Raw genomic sequence first — 25,618 nt, 5'->3', positions numbered from 1 at the left:
GATAACAATTACAATCAAAAGCCAATTTAAAAAAGATTAAATTAAAATTACAATTAAAACAAATATTGCTCCGGATAGCCATATCTTGCATGCACACCACCCTATGAGTAGGGCCAGAATGGCCCCATGGAAACAATTCCAATGCCCTGAAGGTGCTGAAAATGCAGCACAGGGAAGGGAAAAGGTGAACCAGATCTTCTCCAGTGTTAAAAGCTGCTGAGAGTTGGGCTGCTGGGGGTGCTCACCGGCTCTCCCACCCCCAGCATCCTACATACCCTAAAAACAGTACAGGTCATGCACCCTTGCATGACTTGTACTATCATGCAAACCCTGCATCTTTGCATGGAAGGCTAGTTCCATGAGGTGGCCTGACATGGTACCCGAGGAGAGGCCATGAGACCTCAGGTGCACCAGATATTGCATAAGGTGCTCTGGTAGTATGGCCCTACCTGATCATCGAGGCCTACCTGCTCCCTAAATGACTGGAAGGATCTGGACTTCCTATCATACGCCACCCTTGTAGATGAGGCCAGGGAAGCCTGAATAGCCTCCTGAGCCACTAGACGCCAAAAGTCCAAAGCCAGGGCAGCATGGCATTGGGATCAGGTGCCTGGGGAAAGTTGATGAAAGCGCTCCACCTGGAAACGAGACAGTGCCTCCATGATACCACTGGGCACCCCAGGCATCTGCCTCACCACAAACAAAATGTTGTGGCAAAGGCATTGCAGAACAAAAGCCCGAACAAGGCACATCACCCTGGGGGAAATGGAAGTCTGGCTGTTGATTACCTGGACTGTAGCCTGGTTGTCACACCAGAACTGCACGCTGGAATTGGATAGGAGGTCTGGCCAAATGTGAACTGTGAACATGATAGGGATGTATTCCAGGAATGATAGGTCTCTCGTAATGCTGCTATCTATCTACGCAGCAGGCCACTGTCCAGAACACTAATGCCCCTTGAAGTATACAGCAAAGCCAAGGCCACCAGCGGTATCAGAATGCACTAGGGATGTGTGAGCTGTCTCGTTTTGAACTGGGTGCAACATCGAGCTGGCCCAGTTCGGGCAGCAATTTGAACTGGACCACCCCTCCCCCAAAGGGGCAGAGGTGGTGGGGTGATGAAAATAGCCTTTGTACATGCACAGAAGTCATAGAAATGGCCTCTGCACATGCACAGAGGCTTGAACCGAGCTGCAGCTGGCCCAGGTTGCCATTTGGCAGGCCAGTGAAGCATATAGTCCACCCCATTGCTGCCCTTCACTGCGGCCTCCTCTAAAGGTATGGAGGCCACTTTTGCTACGCCCCCCCGCTACCTTTACCATTAGGATTAAGGATGCCCTCTTTACTTGTAGAGTGGGATTCCTCTTTCAAATATACCCAAGCTGTCCCACAAAAAGACTTGGCCTAGGTCAATGGCCAAACCAGACTGGGCCCAGTTTGGCTGAGCTAGGCCTGGTCAGTTTGAATCCGGTCTGGATTTGTGCCATTTGGCCAGGTCTCACACCCCTAGAATGTACATGTAGGCTGGTCTCAAGGAGCTGCTCAGCCCTCCAAAATGACACACCAATGAAGTAATGCATAAATGAAGACCAAAGCTACAGATCTACTCTCATGGCAGTGGAAACTGTGGTGTGGCTCACACAGGCCCCTCATGTCATCGCAGAGACACTGCAAAAAAGCCCTCCCTGGCCCAGTGACCCATCAAGCAAAACTGATGTGTCCCACAACCACCTGTAATTGCTGAAGGGTAACTTATTGAGCTGCCAAACACCCACCCAATTTGGCAAATAATAAATCCAATTTGTCCTGAGGAAGCTGAGAACAGCCAGCCGCCCTATCCAGTTCTATGCCTAGGAACATGAGACTCAAAGTTGGTCCTTCTGTGCTGGCTTTATGCCCAATTCAAGACACAAACTACAGAAGTGTTCAATATATGGGCACATTGGTTAGTATTAGCAGGTCCAACAAAAAGAAAATCATTGAAACAATTGGCTGTGGTCTGAACATTCATGAGGCACTTGACCGCCCACTCCAGCATGGACCTAAACAACTCAAATGCTTAACATTAAATAGAACAGCCCATGGGAAGGGCTTACATTTTTAAAGGGTTTAATGTTTAAAGGGTTCTTAGCCTTTTTTTAAAAAAGCCAACATGCCATTGCAAGCTCCAGCTAGGCCATACAATGCAGGTTTAAAGATGCTGCAGGCATATGGCTGACACAGTCCGAGGTTCGCTCCCTGGCATCTCCAGGTAGGGCTGGGAGAGACTCCTGTCTGAAACCTTAGAGAGCCACTCCCAGGCAGTGTAAGCAGTACTGAGCTAATGGACCAATGGTCTACTTGGTATATCAATGAAATAACACCCCCCGCTTATAACCTGTAAAACCTAGCTGGTCAAAATCCATGGGATGGACAGGCAACAGTTGAAATGCAGATTCAGTATCACATTTCACCAACCAAGCTGCAGGGCTGCAACTGCACACGGTCCATACTGCCTCATTGAATGAAATATACCAAACCAAATGCAATTCAGCCGGTATACCATCATTGACTAAGGCACTCTTAGGGAGAGAAAGGTGATGGATAAGTCTGAATCCCCCCGGGCAGTGTTCCCTTTAACAAGGATTCCCAGATATTGTTGACTACAACTCCTTAAATCCCCAGCAACACGCAATTGCAGCTGGAGATGCTGGATTGTAGTGAACAACATATGGGAACCCCTGACAGAGGGAATGCCCAGGGACCGTCTTGGGGACCACACCCAACAGTGAAACGCACAAAGTAAGCAATGTGGGACGCATAGGGCCCAAAGATCCTGCCCAACTCAACCTCCTTATGCCCCCCCCCCGGTGACTACCTCCTCCATCATTAGGGCTGACTTCAGGTTCTGAGATTCCGTATGAACCCTAGGAAGGGAACACGGAACCCAAAAACCATCTGTGAAACCTGCTAACAAGTAACTGGCCTGCCGCAAAGTGGATAATTTTCCAGCAAGCATGCCAGAGCAGGTAGTCTAACAAGTCTGGGCCCTTTTTCCAGTACTGCTGGAGGCGGAACCACCTCCGCCTTTCTTACCGCCCTGGCCCAGGTCTAGTGTTCCCCCTCTAAATCCTCTGCTCCTGGGACAGTTGGTACTAGGGTGCTTGCCCCCCACAAAATCCACTGTCATGATGGAATCTGCAGGGGAATGGGTGCACCATCCACAACAATTAAACTCCCAATAAATAAATAAATAAGCGAGGTTTGAACCCCCTGTGTAGCATCTGGAGCTGATGTCAGCGCTGCTGGGGTCTTAGAGACCATGTGACTGCTGTTGGACTGCTCGCCCTGCATCAGTCTGGATGGGGTCATGATCTGCAGTCAGATCAAGAAAAGGAAGGCCCCAACCAAGTGCCACCCAGCATTCCTGAGAGGCAGTCAGGGCCGCAAATCCCCCTTGCTCCCACCCAAATGCAAGGCCAACACACCAGCCCAATCCCTCTGCATGTGCCACACTGAGATGCTCCCGAACCACAAAGAATCTCCCCACTGTAAGTGCTGCCGCCGTGCACCACCAGGACCATGTCACCTGCCATAATGCCACTTAAGCCAAAGCTGCTGCCATCAAACACTGTTGCCAAATGCCGCTGCTGCTGAGGCCAAGCAGAGGAGCGACCCGACATCTGAACTGGTTGCTTTCCGCAGCCGGACTGAGGGTGGAGAAATGGGACCCACCAATGGCCCATCTAGCTCCACTCCCAAGCCCAAGCCAGCAGTCAGACCCCTTGCCTCGTTTTCCATGCAAGGAGCTGGGGCAAACAAGCTGCACTGCAGAAGGACCGTGGTGAGTGGCAGGATTCGCTGAATTTAAGAATTCATTCAAATGGTTCCTTTCAAAACCAACCCTCACAAGGTTGTCAGCCATACATTGGAACATATGACATTGCCTTATAGCAAGTCAGACCTTTGGTCCATCAGGTCTCTGCTATCTACATTGTCCAGGAGATTACAGTCTTCTCCAGTCCTATGAGGATATGTTGGAGAATGAATCTGGTACCTTCTGCACGTTAGGCATGTTCTCTGTCACTCAGCTATTCCCCCAAGAATGAGGCATCACTTCTGATTGTCAAGATGAGTCTAATTTAAAGGAGGAGTGAAAGTTTTTCAAAACAGCTACATGTATTCACTTAAATAAATAAAATGCTTTTAATAACACTGAAATGCTGGGGGCTAAACTAGACATGATGTTAAACATTCATATTTTTTATTTCTTTGCTTGGTTTTGCTTTAAAACACAAATTGACTCAGTTCAAATTGGGACCTAATCACAGAGGTAGGGCTTATTTAATCCCTTTCTTCTGTGCCCTTTTCCTGCCAAAATTCTCCCCAAACTACGATAGGATTCCAAACATTCCTGACCTGCTGCATTTCACCTTTGAGGATCCATGACAGCTTGTGGGCAAGAAAACTGCTCAGAGTAGAAGAATTAAGCACAGAAGCAATCCTTTGTTGAGGCTAAGTGAGGCAGTCACCTCAGGCAGTAGGTGATTGGGGTGACTGCAAGACAGCAAGGTGTCTCCTTCCACTGCCATCAGAGCAGCTATTTGAAACCAGTCTGACTCTGGAAAAAGTATGAGAGGAGAAAAGAAGGCTGATGGCAACCTTTCGTACTCTCTGCTTTTCACAACACTTTCAAAGCTTTCAAAGTGTTGATTTTGAAAGGGTGCCTGCCCCCGTCAAGGGCATGGGACAAGGCAGCATTTGGTGCCTCATCCCCGGTGTCACAGTGCCTGGGCCCGCCCCTGATTAAGCATCTCCAAGGTCTGCACTGCACTCCAGAGTTGGTTTGGGGCCTTGTGTGGCTGATGATGATGATGATGATATTATTATTATTATTATTATTATTATTATTATTATTATTATTATTTCTTCTTGTTTACACAGTCAGACAGGTGTTATTGACTGGTTTGTTTTATCCAGACATCGAGTCCTTCCCAAGGACCTGGGATGCCAGAATTTTATTGTCAATGTTGTTGCTGTTGTTATAGATATCGTTGCAGAATATAGGCTGTTCCCAGTAAAGCTGCTTTTTGTACTTGGCTGATGGTGATTTCTGTGGCCCCTATGGTGTTGAGGTGCTCTTCAAGGTCTTTTGGAACTGCACCCAGGGCGCCAATGACCACTGGGATAATTTTGGTCTTTTTCTGCCACAGCCTTTCAATTTCAATTTGTAGATCTTTGTATTTGGTGATTTTTTCTATTTCCTTTTCTCCTATTCTGCTATCCCCTGGTATTGCTATGTCGATTATTTTAACTTGTTTTTCTTTCTTCTTGACTACAGTTATATCCAGTGTATTGCGTGGCAGATGTTTGTCTGTTTTTATTATTATTATTATTATTATTATTAATAATAATTCAATTTCTATACCGCCCTTCCAAAAATGGCTCAGGGCGGTTTACACAGAGAAATAATAAATAAAAAAAACAATGATGATAAAACAAAACCAAAAAAACCACAAATTGAACAAGTGGATCTTTAATGTCACATCTAATTTGGTCCTGTAATCTCCCTCTCTACCTCACCACCCTGAAATGGAACTAAGACTTGAGCTGGAACCCAGTGTTAATGAAACTGCCCTTGGGTGATTGGTGAACACCACTAAATTTGTTTGTGTGAGGAAACTAACTCATAAAGGAACAGTTCCATGTCAGATTAAATTTGCACAAAGTTGTAGACCCAGGAAATAATTGGACTGAGGCAAGGTTTAAGTTTCAAAATCAAAAGAAAGCTTTTATTGGAGGAAGTGGAAAGAAATGTGTAGTTAAAGCAATATTACTATTAAAGATACATTCAACTACAATGAGGCATTTTAGCTTAGGGTTCTAATTGCATAAATTCCCAGGTGGGCAAGAGAATGAGGCTTTTAGAGAAGGAGGTGGTTGGATTTAAGAAAAGGGATAGGGTTTGGCAAACGTCCGTATTATTTGATCTGGACGAAGAAACCTCGAGACTCCTGGAACAACCAAAGGACCTTGTTCTTCAGGGACAGCTCAGTCAGAGGCAGGGGTGAGAAGGTCAGAGGTGTTAGTTGAAAGAGTGAATCCATGAGGGTGCTTCATCTGTGGAACCAGCTTCCTATACCAACAAGGAAGACTGAGCAGATCAGGGTAGGCAAGAAAGCCAATCTGGAGGGTGGCATGAACTGGATACAATCTTGCATGATGGCCTTTGAACAGTAAATCGCCCAAGCAGCTGGTGACTCCAAAGTAGATCATGGAATTAGGGGTTGATATACCCAATAACATGGTCTGGGGCAACATTCCTATTGCCCTTCTTCACTGAATAGGTATGTTGGGTGGAACATGCAAGGATTCCATTGTTGCTGATCGCTCTTCCTGAGTCTAACCATGTGGGAATTACCAAGACATGCCAAGGCTGATTATCATGACAATAGAGTGCATAGAGGTGAAAAGGGGAAATTTGCATCGACAGAGGGACCGATAATCGAATCAGTACTTTTAATGGGTGCATCTCAAGGTCCTTATTGCTGACTCAACCTCTTTTGTGAGGGGGGAGAGTTACCACCTCGAGCCTGATCTGTCTTCTTCCTGCTGAGCATTAGCTTGCTGCTGTCCTTTGCAAAAGGAGGGGAGGGGTCGAGGCAGTTCACTCCGAGTGCAGAGTGGCCTTGGCTGGAAGTTAACCTATCTTCTGGGGTCTACTTAGGGTATCCCAACATAGGAAAGGCGTGCATCGGCTCCCCTTTCGAATTTGCTAGTTAGTAGCCAAATCTATGTGCGACTGGCCTACTATCATTTAAGTGACCTGTCCCCATGTGCCACAAATGGAGAGCTCGTGATGCTGTGAGGCTCCTGTACATATCAGGAGTGAGATCTTCAAGCCTGGAGACTCAAACACAAGCTTGTGGGGGGTGGGGTCCTGGGAGCTGGCAGAAAAGCATTGCTAGTGACACCAGAGTGCAACAGAGAAAAGGTTTTGTTCTGTTAACTAGGCGGGGAAGATGGGCAGCCTGCTAATATTTATATTTGGCCTGGCAAATCTCATACTGCCAATAATAGGGTTGATAATGCCCTTACCTGTTTCCTTTTCTACCTGGAGAAGAATATGCACCCTTAGTATACAATAATGTATCACTCTTTGGGTACAATCCTAACTCAGTCCCTGGTTCTGTCCCGAATCCTCTGACAGCAGCCACATTATGCAGTGTACATATTGGGCATGAAAGTTATATTCCAGCCAAAATGAAGCAGTTTTAAATCCTATTGATTTCAGTGGGAGGGACATAAGCAGTCAGTTGAGTCATGTCTTTTATGTTGTCTAGATTGTGCCCTGGGTTTGTTCCAATTCATTTAGACAGTGAACTATTTCCATGGATGATGGAGAGAAAGTTTATTCTGTCCACTTATTACACTGGACAAAATATATTTATACCATTGTTTCTAACATAAGAGAAATGGGCTGCATTTCTAGATTTTATGATATCAGAGGGGGAAACCACTTGAAAATATGGTTGCACCATCTATCAAGGCAGCAAAGTTAAGATGATAAAAAGAAAACACATTTTATTATTGTATCTGTAAATCTCTTAATATTAAGCTAAACCTTCTGATTTGGAAAGGAAAGGAAATGTCCCTGACTCATGATTTTCAAGCATTCAGGTTTGGCAGGCTCAAATAAAAGAAAATTGATGTGCAAAATATCCACTGCAGTGTTTTTACTAAAGGCTGTTTTCTGTATCTGCCAAGAATAGATTACAGAGACATACAGAATAGCAATGGCAGTCTTCCTCTAAATTGTAATGTATTTTGTGGGTAATTTCATAAAGCTAATGGAATTTCTGTGTTATTTATAACAGCAAATGAGAACACATAGGTTTAGTTTATTTTTATTTTAGTTTTTTCCTATAAGATTATTTTGGATCCTGAGGACGTGTATAGAGTAAATGCATTGATTGGGTTGTCATGTTTCACACCATACCTACTGATTAATTTGCATTATTTTTGCGTCTTGCAGGCAGAGAATTCCGCACTGGCAATGGAAAACGAAAATCAGAGAGAGCAGTATGAAAGATGCCTTGATGAGGTAAGGTAAATTCAACAGCGTTTGTGACAGAGTAGTTTGATAATAAGTTATTCCCCTCCCTTTCCTGGCTCAGGTACATTTTCATTTATTATTCAGCCTCCAGGTATGATCTCATTCTAATATAATCCCAAATATGCCAGTCATGAACTAATTCATGTAGTTTATTTTAGAATGCTAGAGACAGTAAAACTTCTGAACAGCAACATTTTTTTATATATATATTTTAAGTTTAGAAAGAAGTTCCTTTGTTGAAACATAAGACAGAATAACTTGGTATTTGAAAACTACACTGTATCCACAAATCCCTGAGTGCAATTATTCATTTAATTCCCATGCAATATATTTCAGTGTAGTCCACCGATTCTTTTATTATGTGGGCTCATTCAAGGCAATTTGTCTTTGGTCCCAATATCTTGATTTAAATTTGTAGCCCAACAATGAGACATCATCAGATATTTGCACTGATTGTTCCCCAAGGCCCATTGCTAACAACCACTTAGGTGATACCACTGACCTATAGTTTCAGATAACTGATTACTGTCATTAGATTATGGTGACCCCTTCCTTCTAGCTATGGCATTTTCTCAGGCCCAAAGAGAATAAGATTCTGTAAGCCATTTTGTTCTCTTGCTGGCCTAAAAAGACATGAGAGACTCAGACAGCTTATACAATTTACTCAGAGAAACGATAGTTGACTATTTGTTATACCTGTTATGTCGAGTAGGTTGCTGTAGATCTTTGGTTAGACTACAGTCCATTTAGTAAATTCCCCATTCATCATTTTATGGACCCCAAGGTCTATATCTGAAATAAAGAAAAAACTTAGTCACAAATACAACAGCAGTTTGTTCTTTGGTTCACTCTCAAATTCCTTTTGCCTAGGTTTAGTTTGGGGAGGGGCTTTAACTTCATGTCAGAGCAATGTACTCTGGTTTAATCCCTGCCAACCCCAGGTAGGGATAGGAAAAACCCCAGCCCCAAACTCCGCATAGCTACTGCGAGTCACTGTCATCAGAACTAAGCTAATTGGACCAGTGTTCTAATTTGGCATAAGGCAGCTTCATATATTCCTACCTATATACTTTCTCTGTGCTTTGACAGTAAAGTGTTTTTATAACTATTTAGCCACATACCGTATTTTATGGACTATAAGACTCACTTTTTTCCTCGAAAAATATCAGCCAAAATTCAGGTGCGTCTTATATGTTTTAACAGTTTAATATGTTAAAACTCTGAAAAACTGGATTAAAATTAAGGTGCGTCTTATAGTCCGTAGCGTCTTATAGTCCGTAAAATACGGTAATTAGAAACAAACACACAGGTCTGCTAATATTGTATAAATGCATACAGTGACTGAGGAAGAAAACCTTAAACTCCTGATCAACTTGAATTGATGTCACTTTTTGGATACGTTTATGGTATGATTATTTATTTGTTGGCTGAATAGCTGAATAGTTGTAGGTGATCACTATGAGGTGACAGTCCCTATCTGTAAACAAACTCAACTGTAGAGGTCTTACTGAAGTTAATGGCACAGGATTGGGCCATATGCCAAAATCTTAGACTGCTGACTTTTGTTTTGTGTAGAGACCCTAAACCTTTTGATTTGCTTGATAGGCTGAGCTGAGGTGTAGAAATGCTTACACTCCTCATTATTCCTTAAAACTACTCTTCTTTTTGCCCATATGCACTCTTTCTTTATTCAACCTTCATTACTGCACTGTGAATTCTTGCCCCTCTGACATTAAAATTGACATTCTATGACTGAATAAAACTCAGTCGCTGTCAAACAAATGTGTGCAGAAGGGGGATCAGAATGTGAAAGAATTACATTCATTTATTAATTCTAACAGTGATCCTAACAAAACAATTTTTTTGAAATTAGTTGTCCATTTCCGCTATTTTTCTAAAGTAGATATATCAATCATTTGGATTAAACTTGAAAGTAAATAGCTCTACAATGGCCTGGCCTTGCATTATATAGGAAGGAGTCTCATTTACTGAACATTCAAATAAAATATACCCTAAACCCATCTCCTTGTCTCTAGGAAACCAAATTCAAGAAACAGGATTACCTTCTTCCACTTCAGGGGCCCAAGGTTTAAATGCTTAATCCTAGTTTCTTATTCTGGAATTTGACTGTCAGGTTATTGTCAAGAGGCAGTATAATATTTATTTGTGTTTTTATGCCAGCAAAGATTTCTGTCAGGCTCAGTTGTACTCTTTCAGGGTAATGTGTTATGTTTCACTACAGCACCTTAACATTATCATACCAATGTTTGCAATTAACCACACAAAATAGATAAAGATGCCTCCAATGTTCAGTTTGTCTTTAGAAGTAACAGGAAACCATCATTAACATTTCATGCACATCAGAGAATAAAAGCATTTCATCGTTCTTACACCCTAAAGCATGACTAGCTCACTCGAAGTATTTTGTGGATTCTTTTATTTCCATTCTTTACTAATCATTTCTCTTATGATTAGATAGACTGTAAATCCTCAGGTGGTTGTCATAGCTTTGTTAATTGGGTTGTTAGGGGTTGGGAAAACTCTGCTTGAGCTTTCCCAAGTATAACAATCAGTTTGAAATTAAATCATTTTATTTCTGCAGGTCAGTAAGACTTCTACTAGGTAACCATAGGTGTGAGATGAACCACCTGCCCTGGAGTTTCATCTCCTTTAAACTGTTGTTGTGGTTGAAGGCATAGTAGTTTGGCCTGTGAAGTTATTGGTCATACTAAGAGCGGCTGAGGTGGTTGGAAGTGAGCAAGAGATATTAAAGTTTGCAGATATGTCACTGTCAAGTGTAGATGTTTGTAATGTGTATGTATGTAATGAAGTCAGGAACAGTACACATACTGCTCTCATATCAAGCATTTGAGGGAGCAGAGAGAGAAGGGATAGCCATCCATACCTTGAATTTCAGTCATTCAGAATAATAGCATTGGTAGGGTATCTGAGCATAATCACTTTTGGTTTTTTTCTTTCTGTGCCACCCCATCATTAATTCTGTAAGCAGAACTGTTGCAAGTCAACTTGGACATACTCTACAGGGTCCTTTAGGATTCTATCCTTTAAAAGAAATGTAACCTCATTTCAGTAAATAAAGAAATAATGTATTAGAATGGAGTTTAATTTTCAGGTAGAGCAAACAACATTGAAAATAAAAGCAGATGCCCAAAGGAACACTGTTGGATGTCAGTTCTGAAAGCCCACAGGGCAACAAATGTGGATTTCAGGGATGTAATATATTTAATTCTGGAAGTTGTTTTGGCTGCAGAATTAGTCTGTACAGATACTATTTTATGTGACCATTGCCTCCCTGGCTGCCTTGGATTAGAAACAAGTTTTGGAAGGGAAGAAATTATTTTGAAGCATCTATGAGAATATTAATCAAATCAAAGTATTGTATCTTATAAGAAAGGAATTGTTTACCGAAGGATTAGGGTGAGCTTTTGCTCATGACTCAATTCATATAAGTGAACTACTTTTAAAAATATATAATATAGTTGAGACTAAAGATAAATTGAGATTTGTATCTCTGAATAACAACTTAGCTTACTTGGGTTTACATTAATAAAAGTCACAACTATAGTTGGGTTTATTTTGTTTCCAGGGTGGAAAAAAGGTTCAGTAGCAATTTAGTAAACTATGTATAACAACAACAACAACAAAAAACCAGTTGTCTTTTGTTTGTAAAAATCTTTCAAACTATCACACAATAAATACCATATCTGTGTTACAAATGTAAATATTGACAAAGGTATACCTTAGGAAGTTTTTAAACCTAGTTGTATATACAGCTCTACTAATCAATGCTTTGTAATCTGATTTAAATCAATTACAAAGTGTGGTGTGAACGGCTTCCAACCACATTTTGATGACTGTAGGTATTTTAATTTTCTGTGGCACTTTATGGTATCTAGCTGTCATGATAGATGTTCTGTTTTGTCAATATTAGATCAAGAAGCAATTAAACCTCATGAAAACATTCAGGGCCATGTCTTCTACTTGTGCGGAATTGACAATATCTTCTTCAAAATCAGTTGAGTGTTACTGATTTTCAGTCCTGTAATTTACCACCACAGGATTTGGTCTACTCCTTAGACTCTGTTGGTGATTTTTTTGTTTTTGTTTTTTAGTGTTATATTGTGAATTGTTAAGAAGTATATACTTCAGCACAAAATGAGATTGTCAAGAAAAGTTATGATGAGTGTGATGTGATGTCTGTGGATGATGAGAGAGATTTTAAAAAATGCTTTCAGAGGTACCTAGAAGAGATTTTGCAACACATACACAAACCAAATCAATGCTATGCATTGCTAAAATATACTTTATGTCTTTTTACAGGTAGCCAACCAGGTAGTTCAAGCGCTGCTTACTCAGAAGGTAAATCATTTTTCTCTTTTGTGGGATGCTCTTAAATATTATAAGCTAGAATTATCAAAGGTGCTAAACTAGAGTTATCAAACAGCTTTATTTAATGAAATGAAATTAATTGCACTAAGAGCTATGAAAAGGCCATACAACAATTAGTTGGCTAACAGGGCACAGGCAATAGCCTGGCCAGAACTTTATTAATAATTATTCTAACAAAGTATCAAGTAATTCGAAAAGGGGGCAGTGGGAGTGACCAAGTCTGAACTGAAATGGTAATCATGCTCACCCCAGCTGTGCCAAAATGCGTGGCGGGAATGTCATGAGCAACTGCATTCTTGAGAGCAAGGGAATGGGGTGCCACAGCCAGATCAGCCTGAAGCATTGCGCCCCATTCACCAGCAGCCCCATACTCTAGCAAAATCAAACACAAATAACAACTAAGCTGTCATATCCTCTAAATGAAAAACAGTTGAGTCACCGTGTCTTCTGGGATGTTTTACATCTCCCTTAAACAGCCCTAACTGCCCTGCCTCACTTAACTGCCCTGCCTTCCAGATCGCATCACCACAGCTCAAACTATTGCACTTAACAAGCCACAAAAACGCCTAAACAACACAATGGATATATTGGGCTGGAGAATGGCCACATAGGACTGATACCCAACCCAAGAGAACTGAATCCCACTCCAGCCAAACAATTCCTGGGAAATAAACTGAAACTTTGGTTGCTGAATAAAAATTAGTATTTCCAGTGCACCAGCATTGGTGCCATTCAGTGAAGTTCTCCAGGGTCCATTGACAGTTTTCCCTGCTGGTCTCCGGACGATTTGCAGGTTGCCACAACTCTGAAGCAGTTAACTGCGGGCTGATTCTGCTTGCAGTGGGAGCATTTGCGTTTGTATCTGCAAGGGGTGCAAGAACACGTCCCTGAAATGCTAAACTCCCAGCAAACGGACTTCCCTGTGTCTTTTCCAGAATCTACCTCCCACACCCCAGCTTTCTAATAAGGCCCTCCCACTATCTCTTCTGACAGTACATGTCCACTATCAGCGTGTTTGCCCACCAAAGCCTTGTTGTGTGACATGATGTCCCACCACAGTTCTCTATCCTTCCTCTCTCATGGGGGGCCTGAATCCAGAATTGCTCATTGTAGGCCATCCAAGATGAACCCGTGTACAAATTGTAGGCCTGATGGATGATGTCAAAATACTTTACAAGGGAGAGAGCAGTGCATGCCAAAGTTGGGCTGGAATTACCACCATCATAAATAGGACATTTTCTGAAAGCCAATTAGCTCAGCTCCTCTCTGCCTTGGACTATTTAAACTGCTCAGCCTATTTGGAGAGGGTGATGAGAATGCCATCTTTAATAACTTGGGTTCAGGGTCCTGAAACAATAATGAACATAGGTCAGTGTATTTCCCCTGCCAGACATTTTCTTTCATGGTCTGCTGCAAGTGTCATCTGTGCGGGGTGGAAACCTCCATGTAAGGGTTACACCGAGAAGAGCAGTTATCCCCAAACAAAGCCATGTTTACACTATATTCTTGGGATCCTGATCTCAGTTACCACTACCCCCCCCGGCTGTTAATCTTGGGGGACTTTAACGTCCATGCTGAGACTGCCTTGTCTGGTGCAGCTTGGGACTTCATGTCCTCCATGATGACCATAGGCTTGTCTCAACTGATTTCTGGTCCCACACATATGGCAGGCCATACGCTTGACTTGGTCTTCGGGTCAGTGGTGGAGAGTGGTGCTCCATGGGTAGTCCAGGAGGCTTCAATACTGTTATCATGGAAGGATCACTATCTGGTGAAGATTGAACTGTGGGTGGACCCAATACACCTTTGCAGGAGTGAGGACCAGTTAGGATGGTCCGGCCATTAGAGGCTTATGGATCATAATGAATTCCTGACAGCTCTGGGGAAATTTCCTGCTGAGAGAGTGGACAATCCTTTGATGCCCTGGTATCCCTTTGGCATGAGGAGATGGGTTGGATGATTGACACGGCCATGCCTAGGCATCCTCTCCTGACCCACCGAGTCCAAGTGACTCCTTAGCAGAGCTGGACATGGGAATAGCAATTTGCACACTGTGCTCCCTCACAACTCTTGCCATCCATTAATTGTCCCATAGTGCAGCCCCTGTGGTCTGCACCTGCACTGGGCAGATCTATGACAAAAGGGAAGCAGGGACATGAGGAGCCACTCCTCTGCCCAGTTTCCCTTTGAGGGCACCAAGGCAGGTGCTGATCTCGCCCAGCAGATTTATGAATCCTCCCTGATTCCAACTCTCTGGGCCTTTCCCCAGAACTATCACCTGTCCCAGTCCCCAACGGGGTACCATTCTCTTAAGACCCCCCTAGTGGACATCCCTGAAAGACCTGCACAAGACTTGAGCTGTTCCGGCCTTGCACAGACTTATTTTAACAGGGCCTACAGCTGATGGTCAGGAGTTTGTGTGTACAGCCACAAAGCTGCTCCGCACCACTTTCACTGTGTTAGCAGGGATATGGGATAAGTGGGGGGTGGAGTTGTGGGCCTTGCCTAAGAGACGGGCATGTGGGCTGCCTTTTAGTCCCCCAGAACATGACGCCGGTGGACCAATCACATGTAAGGAGCGGCTGCATAAGTAGTTGGCTCTGTTGCTCTATCTCAGTTGCTCTATGGGCAGGTACCTTCCCGCCCACCCCTGGACTCAGTGAGGGATATTCTGGTCACCATCGGGATCAAGTAGGATTTTGGGGCAGTCACGACTGATTGGCTACTGTTGGGGCCTTTTTTCGCCTACTTCTCACTAATTTAGGTAAGGCAGTCCCTGGGGTTAATTGGTCACTTTGCGGATGAGTGCGGATCAGGGTAGGTTAATCTGCATTAGTGTTGGGCTGGAGAGTAGGGATGTGCATGGAACTGGGCGGGGTGGCTCGAGGGGGTGGTAATTTAAGGGTGCACTTACCCCTCCCCCGCTTTTCCCCTGCTGGTGTTCGTTGCCTGTAAAAGCCTTCAGGGCAGCAGTGTACCTCTCTGCCACCCCTTCCTACTCTTTGTCCAGAAGTACCAGGTACATGTGCGCACATCAGATGGGCATGCACACGCAACATGCGCACGAGCACTCGGGACTTCTGGCCAAAGAGGGGGAAGGGGCGGCAGGGAGGTACACTGCCTCACTGAAGGCTTTTACGGGCAATGCTCTGGCGGGGGGAAGGTGGAGGAGGGATAAGTGCACCCTCCCCTGCCCTTAAAGTGGCACCCCCTGACCTTGAACTTCAACCATCCCCACCCGCCAGTGTTCATACCTGTTCGGAGGCCCGTAAAAGGGCCTCCGAACAGGTTTGTGCACATCCCTACTGGAGGGCCATTATGGTGAGTGGGAATACGGAGGAAGCCTTGGTGATCGCACAACTCTCAGGCTGGATCCGCTCCCACTTGGATGCATGTCAGCAAACGCCGCTCAGTGTCTCGTGACCTGGGTTGAGGTGTGCTGGCATGCATCCCTTCGACGGGGGTAACCTCATGGCGGAGAAGAGGTTCGGACTGGGTACTGAGCCAAATCAAAACCCGGTCCTTCATCCTCCTGTGGGCATACCTCCTATGAAATTGACCCACATAGGGGATGCCCGCACTTTAGTTAAGATTCCAAGTTGCAGGTTTTGTAAATATTCAATAAAGTGGCCCTAGTTTTTTCCAACTATGTGTGGCCTGTCGTTATTTGAGCCTGGGTTTGCAACTAGATCGCCCTAATGACATGCACTTCTTCAGTATCATTATTTGATGGGCCAGGTCTCGTACCCAGGAGCAACATCCACAAGTGCCATTGAAGCCACCTGCATGATTGCTCTTCCATAAATGAATGGTGCAATAATGACGGCTGGGTCTTAAATACCCCCTATTCCCACTTCGTACAACTTAATGCAAGAGGATGCTATATTTCAAATAAAAACACACAATCTGTCCTTTCATTGGCCTAGTGCAAATTACAGCCTTGCTACATTCATGATGAGAGGGAACAAATGTTACAGTACATTACAGTATCTCAGTAAAAGTAATAATATGGACATATTTCTGAGGCCATGTAATCAAGTTTAATTATTTGTCTTGACTAAACAGCACATAATTTTATATTCTCAATTCTGTTATATTTAAGTTCACTTCCAGTGTGCACAAGACCACAAGCAATTGAACACTGCTTTCTGAAGAACAACTCTGATTTAAATTTGCTTCAGACTGAAATATTATGTAGTTGAATGTAGTGGGACTTATTTCTGAATAAACATGCTTAGGATTGTGATGTAAAAAGCCACATTTTTATCTGTAATAACTGAATCTACAAATGAATCATTCTTATTTATTAGTTTTTGTAGTCTTATGACAACAGATCTCTTGAATCGTTAAAAAATCTGACTAGCACAAATTTCCACGTTTGAATTGTGACCATTGAAGACAAAAGTTCATGTAACATGGTATCTCTATAACTGACATCCCAACATTCTGTTTTGTTTTGTTTTTTTAACTGGAAGTCAGCCATGAGTTGGGGAATTCCAGTTTGTGTTGCCTGGTGATGGAAGGAAAAAGTGTTTAACCCTTGATTAGACAAGTTCTGGGATTACTTTACACAGACTCCTCTGTCTTAAGTTTTAGGAATGATCCCTTGGCTCGTCCAAGGATCTTTTGAACCTTAAAAATTGATTTGTGCTCCCACCCGCCTTGTTCTGCTCTTTATTAGCTAAGACTTGGGCTATAGTTAGATATATTGCTGTTAATATCTTGTTGTTTTTCGTAGCTTTGTGAATTGGTGAGGAGGGCAGGGTGGGGTTGTGGAGAGAAGGCTCAAATTGGCTTGTAAAATGGTCCTTTTTTTCTGATTTGGGGAGACTAGATTGTATCATTTCCAAGCTAATTCATGGTAGTCAAGGAAGAGTTGACCGCTTGTTGGTTCCTGCTGACACTGCAATAGGGATGTGCACGACTCGTGCTTCGTGCACAGATCTGAAGAGCAGATCAGGCACCAGATCAGGAGAGCAGGTCCATACTTGCTTTTCCGCCGCTCCATGCAGCTTCCTGCTTTGGCGGCAGGCCCCTAGCAGCTTTTTGCAAGGCAGCACACAGATGGCCTTCACGCATGTGCAGAGGCTGTGTGCATGCTGCATGGAGCAATGGAGAAGCAGGTACAGACCTGCTCTCCTCACTTTTGAAAGTGTCCAATGTGCTCTTTGAATCTCTGCATAAATCGTGATTTGTGCAAATTCCTACTCTGGAACCAACAATGAATGCAGTTTCAACTTTTGCAATATATGCACATATTCATTCTATGTTTTTGTATTTCTTAACTCAAGTTCAAGCTTTATTATGGTCAGAGACCAGTATAAAATTACACATTAAATGAAGGTAATACTGGAGAAAAGTTACATGTTGATAGAGGTGATTGCAAATATGATGATAGCTATTGTGAAAAGGCTAAAATTTAAAATAATTACAAATTAAAAAGAGACAAGCTTCTAAAAAGAAACAAGCTACTAAAAAACTAAAACCGCTAAACATACTTTTCTATAATAAAATGCACAGAAAAATAGAAGATAGAATTTAAATAGTAGTAGTAGTAGTAATATAGCTGAAAATGATTTCATATGTGGTAAAAAGTTAGAATTAAAATTAAGAATGGTTAAAACTATAGTGGTTACCATAAGTTGGATGATTGCTAAAAATGGTAAAGTTACATGGAATTGCACTAAATGGTGAAGTTAATAAAATATTATGCATTGCCATGGCACAATTAATATGATGCGAAGAATATGGAGGCGATTGTTATCAGGACTCAAATTAGGGGAGCCCATCAGCTATCATCTTTCACCGGATGCCAATCGCAGCCGCACATAACTTGGCAACAATCTTTGTGGTGCGGGGGTTAGAGTCAGATAGAAGCAATTGTATATAGAAGTGACTTGTACGCCCCGGAAGCTTGTTCAGCAGTGGAGAAATAAGGGCGGCACGAATGTCTCTGTAGAACCGGCAGTATAGAAGGACATGCTCAGTGGTTTCAATTTGCTCTGAGCCGCAGAGGCATAATCACTCTGTGTACGGGATCTTTCTGTATCGACCCTCTATTACTGCTGAGGGGAGACCATGTCAGCGGGCCAGAGCGAACGCCCTTCTATGGTTTGGGGCCTCCAGTTGAGAAAGGTATGTTGCCGGAGAGGCGATATATCTAAGCTCCTCACTTATACAAAACTTTGGGACACTGCTGAGATCAGCTTGGCTCTCAGTGTCTATGATGCGCTGTTTGATGATAGCTTTTGCCTAATCGTATCCCATGTTGATCAGGGACAGAGGGGTGAGGCCCAGGGTAGCTAATTTCATCTCAACTGCCTGAGCCCATATAGAATGGTAATTGTCATGAAGGGTTAGAGGGGCAAGACCAATTGGACTGAGGGATAGTTTAAGCCAATAGGAGAGAGTGGCCACCCATACCCTAGCCTCAGTCTTGATCAGGCTTGTCTCCAGGTGTAATGTAGCATTGGAAACACCTTGGTACATGCAGCACTGCCCTGAGGAATTTGGATTGTACCCATTCCAAAGTGTATTTCTTAACTTTAAGGCCAAATTGAGGAGTTCTAGTTGTCCTCCCAAAAATATTTCATCCAGCTCAAAACAGGAATTTGTGACAGTCTGTAACAGAAATCTGCTCTTGGCTATTCTATAATATTGCTAAACAAATAACTTCTGTTGGTGAAATTATAACTTGATTAACTTTTCTAAATGCTCAATTGAAGATTAAAACAAACTAACCAATCTCAGGAACAAAGTAGAAATAAATTCAATTCCTGTTGTCGTGCAGCTTAACAGGCCATGAATATAAGTGCCAACATAAACCAGATCTGGTGGGATATCTGCTGGTGTGTTCATCTCAATATGTTATTATCTTCATTAGAAAACATCAAGCTTCTTTTTTTTTTATGAGACAGGGAAGAGAATTTCCAACTCCTTTAGTACAGTGATTTTCCCAAGACAACATATTTTGTCAATATAGAAAGGCATAAAACCAAAGCTACTAAGGAGCCCTTATGAACGGACTAAGAATATAGATTAAATGTATTTAATAATGTGATTTGTTTAGTATTGATGGAATTTAATATACGCTAGGCTACTGCTGACTAACGTCGGCTAATTTAATATCCTGAAGGGGAAACACAAGGCAGCACTCTAAATGTTAATGAATGTTAACTGTTACAGCCCTCCTAATGCTATTTGGACTGAGATCATTTATAAGATAGGACAGGAAGATAATACTGTACAGTAACTAGGAAATTAGACTCTTCAGGTCAATCACAAATGGCTGCTATACAATCCAAGTAATAACCGGTAAACAGATAAGTCTTCCACCACACTGCAGTAAGACAGAACAAGTAATGTCACCAAGAGATAACACCTCAGGGGCATCATGAGATACAGAGATAATCTGAAGAGCACTCAAAGACTCCAGAAGAGTAATACTGTGCAATAATACCGACCATGTATATTATAGTGTAAATTTGGAATTGCCCCATGAGGAGTAATTTTTTGTTTAAATTAAGTACATCATATAATAATGTAAGAAATAAAGTACTGCACATGCCAGAAGTACACGAGATGGCTTTAGTTCCACTGAGAGATCATGGTGACATCAACTGAGAAAGCAAACCATGAGTGATTTATCAATGTCACTGAATCCTTGAGATGAAATTTATAGTTGAAATGGCACTTTTGGAGAAGATCATTCCCCATAATGCATACAGAATTCCTCCAGTGAGTCAAGCTATTGGGTGGAAATATGAAGGAATATATATTAAATTGGGAGTTCTGCCTCAGAGCACATCTTTTTAGTTTTTGTTTTGTTCATTTCTACAAGTTACAGTTTTACTTAAGAGGCAACTGAAAACTGAGGGGAGAATAACAGTCCAGCAAAGAACAGTAAACACACCCATGAACTATTTCATGTGTGCTGGTGAGTGGGTTTTGATGCAGACTGACATTTAATTCATATCAGTCAGATTATAATTGGGATACTGCAAAAGCTGCTGTGGTTGACTTCCCCAGCTTGCAATTAGTATTTCATTCTGTTAAAATGTTTGCATAATAACTGTTGAATATTTTTTTCCACTAAAAAAAACCCCTATTATGTTCAATTTTCCTCACACACAGGCTTGGCAAATTGTTCAGAAAATCTATTTGATCATTCAATAAATGGTAATTTGGGATGTGCTTTGGAAAGTTTAGTACCTAAACTTGGTGGCCCACATGTTCCGTAGCATTAGGAGTGCAGAAGGAGAGCTGTGCCTTTGCAGAAAGAAGCTGCAGGGCTTGACTACGGCTTGCTATGCAGTTAAAAGCATGCAGAAGGTCACGCTTCACTGCTGTACCTTCCCTCCAAACATTCTCTTTGGCTTCCATATGCCCCTGAGGGTCACACAGCCTTCAGGGACATATTTTAAAAGCCAAAAACACTTTTGGAGGTACAGGAGAGTAGCTAAAATTGCTCCCCCACTGCACTGAATGCCTTTTACTGAGCTCCACAGCAGTCCCTCTGCAAGGGCACAGCTTTTGCTCTGCCCTCATAACTCCACAGAATGAGTAAGCCTATGTCCTTTCCGCTGAAATGGACATTGTTCTAGCAGGTGTTATCTGAGGCCCAATTTTTGTATGGTTTTAGGTTGTAGTTTTAGGCCAACCACCTCTTTAAATTGCTCAGTGACTGTCCTATTGAGATTAAGTAGCCCATTCAAGTAACTCCTAGGTAGTAGTATTGTGTAACTTAGTCTGGATATCAGCAGTGGTGCACCCAGCTCATTTTGGAGCCTGGACCTGAAGGGCTTTGGAGGGCCCCCCATTGCAATGGTGGAAGGGGGGTGAGGAGTAAGTCCCCCCCCCCTTTTGCAGTATAAAAAAACTGCTGCTGCAGGGAGGGTGGGGGGCAAGGAGGGGAGAGGATGGCCTTTCGCCTCTCTGCTGATCAGGCCATTTCTGGCCTTCCAGGAAGCAGAGAGGCCTGTCCAATCACTTGGGAGGAGGGAGCGGAGCTGAAAGGAGGTTGCCGCCTCCCATCCCAAACGGTTACAGGGTAAACCCGCCTCTCCTCACCCCCCACCCTCCCTGCAACTGCCACCGCCATGCCCCATCCCACCCTCCCCCAAGGTAAAGATCTCGGTAAAGGGGAACTCTCCCTTCCTCACCCCCGACGCTCCCCACAGTTAGTGCTGCCTCCAAACAGTTATGGGTGTTTTCTTAAGGCACGCTGGAGTGGGGCGGGTGCAGGTGCAGTGGCTGCAGGAGACCCTCTGGACCTAAAAGGCCATGGGCCAGCGCCCCAAGGTCCAAGGGTAAAAGTGCCTCTGGCTATCAGTCCCTGCATTTAAACTCCATGCCTTAGCAGCAATATCTACAATTGGCAGTCCCAAGTGAATCAGCTGGATGACGTGGCAGGTTCCATGTCAGTGCTACTTCTCCCTAGTGACCAGCATTGCTGGCACTGGAACTTACCATGTGATTTACACAACCCACATGGTTTCTAGTTATCACTGCAGTGTTCACATGGACCAACCATGCCACAGTGATATATGGGAATCAAGACTAATTACAGTAATTGAAGAGAAATCATAGCTGATCTACAAAGCTCTACTGTTTTTCAGTCTAAGTCCTTTATTGTAATTATTAATGAGATGATGTATGTGAAGCTTTTTCAAAACTCAGGAAAAGTAGCTTGTACATTATGATGCTAAAAACAAGAAATAGTGGCTGGCATGATGCACAGCAAACCGTGGGTAGTTCTGAACTTCCCGCATTCCTGCAGACACCTTAAAATAAAACCCCACTAGTGGTCTTGCACAAGGGCTTTCTTGCGCAAATTCTTAAACTGGTGCAATTGCACTTCTGTGACACTACTAATGCAGTTTCCAGTGTAAGTAGCATCACAGAAGTGTGATCATGCCAGTTTAAGTATTTGTGCAAATGAGCTCTTGTACACGATATCTGCAGCAGTGTGGATGGTTCAAAAGCACCTGTGTTTCACTGCACAACATGTCATATAGTATTAATTTACATATTTATTTAAAATATATCTTGCCTTTCAGTATCATTAAAGGAACTAACAAGGCAGCTAGCAATAAGGTATAGAGGTCACAAGATCTATACAAACTGCAAACAGGTATATGTTCACTACACTTTTGAAAGCTAGCAGGACATCACAAAGTGGACCTTAAGAGGGAGGGAATTCCACAGTCTGGGTGCTGTGACTAGTAATAAAGTACCTGATAATTTAAAAGAAGTGAGCTGTTGGGCCCCATAATCCAAACTTTCTGGTCATGATAATAAGGAAGGATAACAAATATTTAGAGTTTAGCAGAGAGTGAGTATGAGGGGGAGATAAAAATATCTTCACAGGGAGTCGAACTGGCTCTCTCCTTCCCACCTCACCCCACCTACTTTAATGTCATCTACGTTACTCCTAGTCCCAGTTAATCACAGTATGGTTGGCATCTGCATTCTCAGGGATCAGCACTGTATGGTAACATATTCAACTAGCAAACCGTGTGGCAATAAAAAAGAATTTATTGCTAGAAAAGACAGGAGTATTCCAAGAGTCTAGGAAGCACCAGTCTCAAACTGTGAGGGGAATAGTTCAAATACGGAGTGCTGCGTCTATTATTCAGAGAGTTGTGGTGACATTTCCCAATAGTGAGAGTTGTGGTTTCCCATTTCCCTGTTCCTAATGACAACTGTTGTTGTCATTAGTAATTTGCATAATTTGTCTTACTGTTTCCTTCCTTGTTAAGAAGGACATGACAATAACAATTTTATGGCACCATTTAAATAGTTATTTTTCATTAATCTTAAGGTAACGTGCTACCATATGAGCATGTTTCTTGATTTTTCTCTGAACTGTGTTGAAAAGTGTTGAAACACTTGATTAAATGATTAGGGGATCTAGACTTACATTTTACTACTTTATTTTAAGTTGAGGGGCAGGAAAGATTTAGTTTTTAAAAGGAATTGCGCAGAGGAGACATTGTGTGGTCTGCAATTAGTTGGGATTACTTTTTATCATGTACCTTTTTCCCTTTTCCTTTTTTTGCTACAGCTGTACACCTTAATGGGGCAGCTAACCTTTCAAATAGCTTGATTATTTGTTAGAACCTCATAAAGACTGGCCTTCGTACTTTTGCTTCTTTATACAGAAAAGCTATAATAGGTCCCCATAAGAGGTCTGAGATGATGCAGTTATTAACAGGGACTCCTGTTTGCAGAATTAAAGCTTTAGGATCCTGCTACACTTCAAATGAAAGGTATCATTGCCTGTCACTGTAGAAGGCAATGATATATAACTTGGTTAGCCTTAGGGGTACTTTAAATAAGCACTGCCCTTGTAATGTGCTGAGGCAAAATGACTTCTTAATTCATCTACTGTTGCCTTTGCATTAAAGCTAAACTACAATTTCTCCAGCTATCTTATGACAAAAGTGTCTCATTGTGTTATCTTTGCTTCTGTGTTCTCCACACTGGCTTTGGCATAGCACTAGAGCAGACAAAAACACTGGGGCTATTTCAGATCACCATTCTCATTGTGACCTGCTGCTTCAGCAGGTTCACATACCTCAGTATATTCTCAATGCTGCTAACAAATGAGTTACAGAAAAGCCAGATAACTTTTTCTTCTATTTTGCACATGTTTTTTTCAAAAATGTAGGAAGGTAAGCACTGCAAAACCACAGCAGTTGTTCTAATTTTCAAGGGAAACCAGCTTTTTAATTTTTTATTTAAAAACAAAAACAAAACATACTGGCTCACATACTATCACATGCTAAGAATATTTTGTGCTACAATGAGGGACAGGAGGTTTCCATCAGTATCATCCAAAGATGTGTCCCTGAAGGCTCTCTAACAATCACATAAATATTTTAAGCAAGCATCAGGACAGCAGACAGAAGGGGAAATTGGCAAAAATTGCTCCTCCCTCATAGTGTGTGCAAAATGTTCTTGATCTCCTATGACATCAGTATGAGCAAATGCAAACCAGTATGTTTCATGGGAATAACTGAATGGGCTTTTATTTCGCTGTCAAAATGTTGCTATATAGTTCCCATGCTTTATAATTTTCTGGGATTATCCCAATTATAGCACATGGTTGGCATTTCTTGCAGCTGCAATAATTTTGGCAAGTCCACTTGCATTTAGCAATAATTCTTAAGGTTTTGTCCCAGCATAATTTGCTTCTAAATATTTTTATTTATTTATTTTATAAATAAATAAATAATAGATAGAAAGATAGCCTGAGATTGTAACCTTCTTAAACATCAGTTTCACATCCCACACATTTTCTGTTCTTTCAAAATAACAACATGGAGAGTTTGCTGTCAGACAGCCCGATTTCCAGGTAGCTCAGAGAGCACCCCTCTACCTATACTACTTTGGAGGGCTATACAGCCCGAGGCTATGGGACCATAGTTCCTATGGTGAACCTTTCACCTGCTGGGGTTTGGCAAGACCCACAGCTGGTCTCTAATGAGCAAAATGTGGGGAAACATGCCCCAAGGTCAGAATAGCAAAGACTGAATGGGATGCCCCCACCTCTTCCTTTCAGAGAAAAGGCAGTAGCGAGCAGACCCTATTTCAAAAGGAGAATCAGTCAGGGAAGGAATCCTGCCTTTTACAAGAGATAACAGTGGAGCACTCCTCGGGAGGCCCACAGATAAGCAGCACATTTCCTGACCATTCTAAATTAACAACTTAGCTGGCAAGGACTCCGGAGAATAAGCACATCAAAACTGGAGATGTGTAATCTATACACCTGGAAGGTATATAGGCATCCTCTTCTTAAGATAGTTGAGCAGCTCTGTTCAACACATACAACACCACCTACATAACTTTACCTTTGCCTTTGTTGGGCAAGCTAGGTTCCGAGGGATTAGACTTGAGTAGCAATGGATTTCTTTGTCTTGCAAGACTCTCCTTACTCTGCAGGGAAGGAGAAACCCCCAGATTGATTCAGTTCCTGCCTCAGGGCATGATTTTGAGTATATCTGCCCGTTGCAAGACACATGGCCTCAGAGACCTGATCCCAGCATCTTGGAGTGTGTTTGGATCACTATCCTATGGACTCTCACAGAGTTGGGTTGTAGCCCTTCGCTC

The 25,618-nt window shown here is 42.6% G+C and overlaps 1 protein-coding gene across 20 annotated transcripts in view; it reads left to right on the top strand.

Moving 5' to 3' along the window:
- Positions 1-25,618, top strand: part of NCKAP5 (NCK associated protein 5) — a 930,794-nt gene that overhangs the window by 672,684 nt on the left and 232,492 nt on the right. For all 20 annotated transcript variants that reach the window (XM_053253151.1, XM_053253227.1, XM_053253159.1 and 17 more), the window contains 2 exons: positions 8,015-8,083; positions 12,437-12,475. In XM_053253151.1, the coding sequence (XP_053109126.1) occupies positions 8,015-8,083; positions 12,437-12,475 (108 nt within the window). The remainder of the gene's footprint in view (positions 1-8,014; positions 8,084-12,436; positions 12,476-25,618) is intronic.

Source organism: Hemicordylus capensis, chromosome 1 (genome assembly GCF_027244095.1).
Source record: "Hemicordylus capensis ecotype Gifberg chromosome 1, rHemCap1.1.pri, whole genome shotgun sequence".
NCBI classification, from domain to species: domain Eukaryota; kingdom Metazoa; phylum Chordata; class Lepidosauria; order Squamata; family Cordylidae; genus Hemicordylus; species Hemicordylus capensis.
The sequence above is the reverse complement of the archived record's forward strand: the minus strand, read 5'-3'. Positions and strand labels throughout refer to the sequence as shown.